Here is a 10,885-nt window from a genome sequence, read left to right as displayed (position 1 = left end):
TGGTAGATTACTTATTTTTTTTCCTTGAATGATGAGATTTTCAACTGAAGCAAATGGTCAGAAAACGCCTCTCAGAATTTTTATGTCTATATAATGCAGGGAGTCTCAGATGAATTTATAGGCTTAAGTAATACAGATGAAAATTGTGTAAGCTTTTCCCCCTTTTTACCTTAACTGCCAAGAAACCTGGAGCCACTGTAATCAGCTCATCTCAGGTGCCTGTTAACATCTAACCCGTGTTCCCCACGGTCTTGCTTGTGTTTTCATCCCTAATTGGGTTTAGTTCTGTAAGCTGTATCATATCCCTTTAGAAGTCAGTAGCATACAAACTATATAAATTGAATAAAGCTGAAAAATATATTAACTTGGCTATGGTTTTAAAGCACTTAAAGCATTTATAGTTGCCTATGCTCGTAATGCATGATTGAATTAATGACAGCCCTGTAACAGAAACACTAATGACATTTGTTTTTAACATTTTCTTTAGAATATAATCATGGGGATCGTAGAGTGAGTTAAGCTTTAGATCTATATGTCTTTCTTCCACTTTTATGACTCTGAGACTTAAAAAACAAATTGTTCTGATGAAGAACTGAGAAAAGTTGCTTTTTCTCTGACTGCCGTTTCCTAAAAGTGGAAGTTAATGTTCTCAAATGTATGTACACATTGCAATTGTGTGTAGAGCTCAAAAGCGTAAAAGCAGAATATATTAAATTTCAACATACTTGTTATCCTGCATTCCGGTTGACTGTAGAGAATCTCTAGTCATGTCTATCTGTTTTTGATGCCTCTACAGAATAACTGCCCAGCATCCTCTGCCCAACCAATCAGAATGTAGGAAAATCTACAGATATGACGGAATCTACTGTGAATCTACCTACCAGAAGTATGTTGAAATCTTTGTGAGTCTTCCTTCTGGCTCTTGCATCAGTGCTTGTGATTGCCAGCTATTAAAAAATATCCTTGTATTGAAACCTTATTTTTATTTAATTTAGTGGGGGAAAAAAAATCAAACCAAACCAAACAAAATGATAACCAAAAAAATTTGCCTCTGAAATCAAGACAGAAAAAAAAATGTTTATTCTTTTGAAATTGTGGTCTAAAAGTTTTTTTTAAAAATGACTGTATTAAAGCTCTTAGGTAAGCTTCTTTATATTGCAATAAACAAGTACTTATATGCAAGAAAATCTCAGCAAAATACATTGCACAGGTGCTACGCATCTTAGGGATTTGAAAGGTGTGTTATGTATAAATTAGCTGTCACTTTTTTTCAATCCTGTAATGGAATGATGAGTTGTAATTTGCATAATCCTTTAAGAAGTCAAATTATACTGTCATGTAGCAGACTTAACATGCTAGCTAAGATTTCAGAGCTTTGCAGCTAATTACTATGTACCTTACAGGACAGTTAAATTGAAGTTGAGTCCTCTGTCTTTGCTGCCATTTGCTTTGTCCGTTACTTAACAGAATCTGCACTTTTGGTAACGAGGTGTTGTTGCTATCACTGAAGTAAACACTTTGCTCTGGGGAGGAAATGGCATTTTAATATATTGTAGCTTGTGTTGTATTGCTTTTACTAAAAAGAAAGTTTTTTTTTTTAAACAATAGTTCAATTGGAGTATTCAGAAAAAAAGGTTAGAAATTTATGCTTTCCAGAAAAGTTATGCAATATTGAATGAAGCAGCATTAACATCTAATTAATTCTTCCCCTATAGAAAATATAAGGTAACAAAAACATGAGTCCACTGAAGTCTTTCTTCATACATTTTGCAAATATACTGTGGTGTATGTTTGTCTTTGTACTCTTCTTTGGTAGGAGAATGTCATTTTTGAAAAAAAAAAAAAGAAAGTGCCCTTTTTTCCTTAAAAGGTCCTTTCTGAATACAAGCTGGTGAGTTCTACTTTCATTTACTCCTCCAAATGGTTGTAGAGAGTTTTCTTTCACGGTTTCCAATTTTTAAATGATCAGGAAATGCTACTGGCTATGGAGGTTGTTCTCTGAAATGGATATAGAATAGATCCCGGATGGAGCTAGCATTGTTCCCTGCCTAGTGTGGTTTAGTTGATAACTTTATCACAGTATCTTTACTACGGTGTTTATCTCTGGCTTTATTTATTGTTACTCTGTTACCTAGATCATGTTTTCTTCTTAGAATTGGTGTAATTATAATGCAAAATTATTTCTGGTAACTTTTAAAAAGACCTTATTATTTATGAGTCATTTATTGTGGCTTTTGATGGCCAGGTTTCTGAAATTGGTTAGTGATTCGTGGCCTTGTTGTGATTGGTGGTTGCTTTGAAGAAGCCTTCTGTTGTCTAGCAAGGGGGTTCCTCTCAGAACCATAGTTAAGCAGCAGTTGATTGTTGACCACTCAAATAATAGGCAATCAGCAATCAATTGTTGTTAATTTGTAATTAAGCTGGTTTAATTTAAGCAGATAGAAATGACTATCTGCTTAAAGGCTGAGGTTGCTCAGTTTAGAGTAAGGAATATGGTTGAAGCCACGAGGAGGTCTGTCCATAGAAAAGTTTCCCTTCTCACCATAGGAATCATCTCAAGGGTTTGCTTTTATTAAGAATCAGTGTTATTTGTAGTCAGGGTAGACACAGTAGGCAGCACAGCTGTGACTGCCAGGGTAAGTCACTAGGGGGATATTCATAACAAGGAAATATTGGCAAATAAATGATGAAGAAGGGGAAGAAATCCCCAAGATGTTAAATTGGAGCACTGTCACTGAGATGATTAATGGTGTTGTGTATTTTAGTGAAGATGCTTATCTGAATTGTCTTGAAACTATAGTGTACATTTAATAGCACCTATAAAAAGCATGTGATGTGCAAGCACACTGGCGAGAGGGCCGTGCATTCAAATTCTACTGAGTATTTTCTCCAACTAAGTATTTGGCTTTTGGCTATTAGAAGGCTAGTGTTATTAATATACAGGATATGATTATTTTATATATTTAATATTAATCAGCATTTATATAGTTCTTTTCCATAGAGAAATGAAGATGTTTTGTGAAAACGATGATTCTCTTTTCAACACTGTTGAGGGTGAATGTTATCAAGTAAGGAAATGGGAATCATGTCCCCATCATCCAGGTGAACAGTCAGGGCCACAGTAGGTAAAACACTAAACTTTCCCCAGTGGGGGAGTGAGTACCATTAAAAAAATTCCTTGTCAATTTCTGGCGAAGGGGTAGCTGTCTTACAAGATTCTATAAGTTTCAGTCATAAATATTATGATTCTGTGGCATGAGTTATCACTTGCCTGGAGGGATCATTTGTCAGCGATATAGCAGTTACATCTTTGGAAAAGTTACTTAACCTCCTTGGACTTCAATAATTACTATTAGATATAATAATAGATACAGACAAATGATATGTAATCCTATCTTCAATGAGCTTATAGTCTATTACAGCAGCACTTTTCAAACTCTGGGTCACTACCCAAAAAGGGGAATATAATCCAATTTAGTGGATCAAGATCAGAATTTAAAAGTGATATAGAAGAGGCGATTATGCATTGTACGTAGTAAGACTGCGCTTTACTTTTTAAGACTTCTGTTTTTCTTTTTACTTGTATTTATGTACATACAACTGCACATAATGTGTATGTGGGTGGGTTATGAGGTCATATATGTTTCTTACTGTGTTTCATTTCTGAAAAAAGAATGAAAGCCACTATAATAGTGTCGAGTAGATAAATGTGTAAACATTGTACATGTGTTATGTCCTTATGTGTGTAGCGTATTATAGATTATAAGGAAAGACAGTCAGTCCTGCGGAAAAGTTTCAGGTATGAAGAGGCTACACCATCTGAACTTTCATATCCAGTCATGTGGTAGAGCCAACTTAGATGGGTTTGTGAGAGCCAGTTGTATGGTCTTTGTGATCAGTAACCCCTTGGAGACTGGAAAATGCTGCAAATCAGCTGCCTCCATTTTTCATTTTTTCTAGTACTAGGGATTGAGCCCAGGAGTGTAGTCCTGAGCTACATCTCCAGCCCTTTTTATTTTTTTTGTTTTGAGACAGGGTCCCAGTAAGTTTCCTAGGCTGGCCTTGAACTTGAGATCCTCCTGCCTCAGCCTCCTGAGTAGCTGAGATTACAGGTGCCACTGTTGTACTTGGCACCCTAACTGGTTGTTCAGCGTTTCCTAGCATATCATTGCTTATATTCCTTTCAACCATAATTCTGTGGTTCAACAATTATTGTGAATTATTACTTTAAAACAATTATTTTACATGGTGCATTTAGATTTTATTGAGAATTAATAGATTGGTTAAACAGTTGTTTCAATATTAAAATTTTAAAGCAAACAGGAATAAAAATTTATTTCAAAAAGTCTGTACTTTATTACTTTAAAATAATGGTAATAGTTACCCTAATCTTTTACATTCAATGCTTATGATATTTCCAATTTACAACTTCAAATTGCAATTGTTGATACTGAGTTTTTTAGCAAAGGGTAGAAATACAGTCTTTAAAAAATTACTAATGTTGTAAATATCTTACAAATCTCATTGTTTTATGCTAAGCATTTGTTTTGCTAAGCAGTATAACTGCCTTTTAAACTGCCTATTTATAGTTCATAATAATATCTCTGTATTTAAGTGAATTCATTTCTATAGTAGTGGATTTGATTGGGAGATGCCAAAGTTATTTCTAAATTAAAACATTTGTCAATCTTATTTTTTTTTCTATTTTTGAGAATAAAAGTAAAAGCTACAAAGAATCTGAAAAAGGAGAAAATATATTCCCTTCATAATATTAATAATTTTGAGCTTTATTTTTGAAGAAAGGCAGGAAAACATTTGGCCAGTGAGGAAACATTCATTGACATGACATGAAATTGTAATAAGAAGTCCAAGAATATTGCCTGCATTAAGAATATCTGATGGTGAGGAAGAATAGGTAGGGAAGAGTCCTCTGAGCTCCAGAGTTTAAGAGGAAATTCAACCATAGAGTTGGACACTACTGTAGAGAAGTTGGAGGAAGGGTGGGATGTCCTTAAGGCTGTTTCAGGAACAGTTATTTCACCAATATTGAGGAAAAGGGGAGTGAGCCTGAGGTGGGAGTCCATTACTCACATTTCCAGAGCTTCTGCTATGCCATACCAGTGCACACTGCAGCACCCATTTTAAACAAAAGGGTTTAACCCGGGACTCCTAGTCTCAAAGTGGAGCCAAGACTGAGAAATTCTCATTGTGAAGGTTTTTAAAATTGATTGAAACACTTGTCACCTAGAGTGGAAGAGACCATTGGCAAGATGAAAGTTTTTGTTTGTCTTCTCCATCCCAAGGCCATCTTCATGAAATTCATTGCACTCGGTACTTGGTTTGTGCTGGGTGCTCCAGCCTCACCCCCACCAGCATTTTTGTCTGTACCTCTCATTGCAGATCAGGAGTTGTTATCTGATAATGTTACTCTTCTCAGGACTATTTGCATTTTAATAAGCAACTCCAAGCGAAAGAATCAAAGAGAGAAGAAAAGGAGTCTTCTCCAATAGAATTATTTCAGATACCTTGACAGGAGTTGGAGGAATTCATTTGAGGCTGGAGGAGAGTGAAGGGTGAACCTAGAATATGGATATTCTGTTCAGGGTAGTGTTGAGGTTGACCTCGGCTGAGAGGCATGGGTCTGGAAATGGGAAAATTTGGAAGCAAAAGAGGCAAGGAGTTGATGAGGGAAGACCAGGGGAGGGTAGTGAAGAAGGGCACTCACTAGTCCTTTTCAGCTGTATTGTGCCAGACAGACTGCTCCCCACTCTCAAGTGTTCTCCCAATTACAGAGAAGCCATCACAGGCAGCTGTGGGCTGGGGTGTGGGTGCTGGGGGCTCACCTATGTTGAAGGGGAGGCAAAGGTCAAGGAGCTCTAGCCACAGCAGCCAATTCTTTCACTGGTTGTTTAACCTGATTGATTGATTGCTATTGTATGACCATTTTCTCCCTCATATTAGAATAATTTATGCAGTTGTGTTTGGGATAGTAAATGACAAAGAATAGAGAAAAGAATTAGAAATGTACAATGAGCTTCATAAAGAGCCCTGATAGGATCTGCATGTTAAAGAGACTTTGAACTTTGTAATAAGAACTACTTCAAGCCTTTCAATTTCAGAGTGAATTCTGATTTCCGAATCATGCCTTTTAGATCTCAGCATGATCTCTGGTGGTTTTTCCAGTTAATTTTGGCATCACTCCAAAGATTTTGCCTATAATTGACTTGGGGGCATAACTTGTAATGTGGATGGCATGAAAGTGTGTTATTTAGGGTTTATTCTGGAGGAACAGTTTAAAAAATTGATGCATTCATCCATTCATTTAAGAAATACATTTTAGCAGGATACAGTGGTGCATGCCTGTAATCCCAGTGGCTTGGGAGGCTGAGGCAGGAGGATCGCAATTTTGAAGCCAATCCCAGCAACTTAGTGAGACCCTAAGTAACTCAGCGAGACCCTGTCTCTAAAGAAAAAAAAAATAAAGGGCTGGGGATGTGGTTTAGTGGTTAAGCACCCCTAGGTTCAATCTCTGGTATCAAAAAAGAAAAGAAAAAAAGAAATATATTTTAATCATCACTCATGGGTCAGGCGCTGTTCTATGCAAACTCTAACCAACTTATTTAGAGGTGAAAAACCTCTGTCCTTTGCAAGCCTAGAAAACTAAGATAACAACAGTGATTTGGGGTTCCACTTGAGAGATGCCTCCAGGGAGACAAGAAGGACCAATTATGGAAGGACACCTTGAAGTGGTCTTTGTTAATGGTCAAGGCAGGCCCCAAGGTACTCATGCTGGCAAAACTGTTTCATCTTGGGGCTAAAAACAGACATTTCTAATGTAGCAAATTGCAAATGGCACAAAGCAGGAGTGGTGGCCTGGGGTTGGGGGGTGGCAGGAGGTGAGACTGCAGAAGCGGAGGAACAGAGGCATCCCCTCAGAGTGGACTGCCACGCTGGAAGATGCTGACCCTGAGGGAGTTTTCTGGAGGGGAAAAGGGCGAGATGGACTGTATGCTGGAGAATTACTGGATGTAGGTTAGATGGGAGACAGAAAGACTGCTGTGGGAGGGGCCCACAGGTTGGTTGGTTGGTTGGTTTTGTCTCTAAGCTTATTTAGTGTGCTTGGCAAGGAAGAATATGGAAGTGTGCTGTTAGTTTGAAGTTATTTTTGATTTATGAGTATCTTGGAGGACTTTCCAAATATGAAATCCAGGTCAGGACCTGCCCACGAATTCTCTGCTCTTCCTGACTTGAGGATCTTCATGTCTGCCTTTCTCCTCAGAGACCACTTATAATTCAAGATGCACAAATGCCAGTGAGTAAAACTGGTAGGCACATGCTGTATGATTCTGAGTGAAAGAGTATTAATTGGCTTCATTGGATTGTATATTTTCATTATGAGAGAAGTGACTACGGAGATTTTTTTTTTTAAATTGGTTAGTGACACACCTGCAGCGCGTATGAGAACTCCAGAAACTTGAGAACTGAAAGTAAAGGTCAAGGTGAGAGGAACAGAGCTACAATGAACCTTTTATAGACACACTGTTGAACTGCAGTGTTCAAAATTGCTAACAGGTGGCTTCAGAGGGATGAGATACTAATGTGCTGTGTTCAGATTTTAAGATTTTTACAGCAAATTTATAGTAATACATAAACTATGGTTTTAATAAGTTTTCCTCACCTTAAGAACAACTGGTTCTGTGTGTTAGGTTATAAATGTCTTTAGTGAATCTTTAGACTTTGTTTATACATCAGAATGAAAGAATTATATTTTATTCTTTGATTATGAGAAACCTATTTTAAGATCCACCAATCCATGCAGTAGTATATAATCATTACTGGAGGTGATTAAGCCTCCTGGAAATGGATCTGGGTTTGCTCCTAGCCCCATAGTTGTCTGTTAGATGTTTTACAGTGGATGTTACTTAACTGTTTAAGCATATGTTTTCTTACCTTTAAAATGCAGATAAAAATAACCCAGGTGGTTTTCAGGATCAATTGATGATGAAGATGATGGTAGTTACTAATCTATTGATCTTTGACCATATGCTGATGTCAGGCAGCAGGCTAATGGCTTAACATACATTTTAAAAATTCTTAAAATTAACATGAGCATTAGGCATGATTACCACTATTTTACATCTAGAATAACAGTCTTAGAGAACTGAAGAAGATTAAGAAGGTAGGACATGGTGGGATTTGGATTATCACCAAACTATAGCCCAACAGCAAAATACATTCTCTATTTTTCTCTATTCAATTTTGTAAATAAAGTTTTATTGGAACACAGCTACGCCCATTTATTTATGTATTATCAATAACTCTTCCTGCCACAAGGGCTTAATTGAATACTGCTGTCAGAGACATTGTGACCCAGAAAACCTCAAATATTTATAATCTGGCCATCTATAGAAGACTTTTGTTAACCTCTGCTTTAAAATTTGGGTGATCTGATTTCAGAGCCCAAGGCCTAAATAAAAAAAAAAAAAACAATTATGGTGGTTCTTATATACTAAGTATCCACTAAATGAGTACTTACTTTGTTACTTCTATAGCTTAATGTATAGCTTCTCACAAAGCTCTTATCTGTAAGGTAGAAGTAATAAACATTCAACAAGTTAAACCATCATGACTGTGGAGATGTTGAAGAACTTAAACTGAAAAAAGAAACCCACTCTGAATGTTATGTCGTTCTGAGTGGGTGTTATTCTTGTTATTTATTACTATCTCTCATGTAATATAAATGAGAGAGCTTTCATTTTCATAGCAAAGTGCACTATTCAATTAAAGGGGTATTGTGAATTTCAGAGAATATGCAGGAACTCAATGAAAAAGATTTCACATACCAGAAAATTTCATACTTAAGAAACTTAAAAAAAAAATCTTCCTTATAAAAATACATAAAATATTGTGGAAATGTCACTGATAATAAAAAGTATTATGATCTGTGTTGTTAAAAGTATGTATAAGCAGATGTTATAATAGAAAAAAACACAAGGATTTATTTCTCATAATGAGAATATAATTAACTTACATCCTCTAACCGTCTTACCAGCAACAGAAAGAATGAGGTTATAGTTTCAACTCCACCGTATTTAGAACTTTTATTTCCATATGTTTTTCTGTTGATTTAGGAAATTACATGGCCTCTTCTTGTAAATGGCCATGGGTTTGTGTTACCTTGGAGCTTACAGAGCAGGCTCTGGCAGACTTTCAGCTTCTGCTGAAGAGATATTCTTGGAATTTCCTCTTACCAAACCCTATGTCATGGGTTGGTGAATGGGTGGTTTTTAGATTAGTTACCTCATGACATTTTATCCACTTCTCTTGGAATAGCTCTTTTTGAATAGAGATACAGTATATTTTAATTCTAGCAACATTTAGAAAATTCAAATAAGCATAAAGAAAAAAATTAATCTCATTTGTATTTGTACCTCCCATAGATAGCCACTGTTAAAAGTTTAGTTTGTCTTTGTAGCCTTCTGTATAATTGTATATATTTATAGCCTATCACCTTTCATAGATGTATATCAATATATATATAGTTATCATGAATCAATTCACAAATAGCTGGAAAGTCTCTGGAATCAAGTTTTTTTTAGGGGAATTCGAAAGCTGTATGGTCAACTTTCACATAGAAACTATGGTCTGCTGAGATTTTCTTTCTGACATAACAGCTCCTTCCCCACCCCCATGTAGTTTGCATCTACTTTCTGAATTTTAATCACTTATTTTTATGGGTCTTTGAAGTCCTCTAGCAAGAACATTTTTAGTAGAAAGATCCTTCCTTCCTTGCCACCTCAATATTTATTTATTTCTGGGGATGGAGCCCAGGGGTACTTAACCATTGAACCATATCCCCAACCCTTTTTATTTTGTATTTTGATACAGGTTTTAAGTTCCTTAGGGCCTTGCTAATTTGCTGAGGCTTGCCTTGAACTTGTGATCCTCCTGCTTCGGCCTCCTTAATTGCTGGGATTATAGGTGTGTGTTACTGCACCCAGCTCAATATTTATTTTTATCTAGAAAGAGTCCATCACGTAAATGTGTAAGTGGTTTTTCAAGTTATAGGAATGAAGCTAATGGTGAGAAGGGTATGGCAGGTTAAACAATCATGGCTTTTTTTGGATCAAAATATGCACATGTATGAGAAATAATTTCCAAGAGATTAGAGTTTTCTGGCTCCTTTTGAACTCATTCTCTCACATGCTATCACTGCTGCATCACTCTCTAGGTTGCTTAAAATGAGAACTCTATTTACTGTGTTCACTATTAAGATGTTAAGATCAAGTTCTCAAAAGCAGAGAGCTGGGTCCTTGGAGGATTTTGGTTCAATGACCAGTGTGTATAGAAAACATTCTTGGGTGATTTTCTGTTGGCAAACTTGAGACCTTTGTAAGTTTCATATCACTTTGGGAATTCTTTGGGATTGGATGTTTGAGGTCCATGTGACTAAGTAGACTATCACTGCATCATATTTAAAACCTAATTTCCCTTCCTCTCCCCCAGCCCAATGTGAAGGATCCCTGGCCTCACTCAGTGCTTATTCTCTTGTGTTACCAGTGCGGATCACCTTTTTCTCTTACTAGCAGTTGTCATTCATTTACTTACATTTTAGCTAACATAAGCTCTCAGAACAGCATCGTTTTCCTGATTTTCACCTGTCAGGGGTGCTGACAGCAAATCACAGCCAATTACATACCTTGGCCTTGAAACTGGAAAGTACAAGACCTTTTGGATGATTCTTTTCTTTGCTTCCTCTCTCAACCCCACTAACCAAACTGCTTTAAAGGTGAAATCAAGTTAGCATGGCTCCATTTGGCACAAAGCCTCCTGTCCTGTGTGCTCCAGGCACCTTCTGCTGTCTTGGTGAAGCATGCATTTGACA

The 10,885-nt window shown here is 36.7% G+C and overlaps 1 protein-coding gene across 1 annotated transcript in view; it reads left to right on the top strand.

Annotated features, from left to right (window-relative positions):
• Npas3 (neuronal PAS domain protein 3) overlaps positions 1-10,885 on the top strand; it is an 828,669-nt gene that overhangs the window by 108,429 nt on the left and 709,355 nt on the right. The window contains exon 2 of the mRNA XM_048798441.1: positions 797-886. Coding sequence (XP_048654398.1) covers positions 797-886 — 90 coding nt within the window. The remainder of the gene's footprint in view (positions 1-796; positions 887-10,885) is intronic.

Source organism: Marmota marmota, unplaced genomic scaffold (genome assembly GCF_001458135.2).
Source record: "Marmota marmota marmota unplaced genomic scaffold, marMar, whole genome shotgun sequence".
NCBI lineage: Eukaryota > Metazoa > Chordata > Mammalia > Rodentia > Sciuridae > Marmota > Marmota marmota.
Note: the sequence above shows the minus strand (reverse complement) of the source record. Positions and strands in the feature narration are given on the sequence as shown.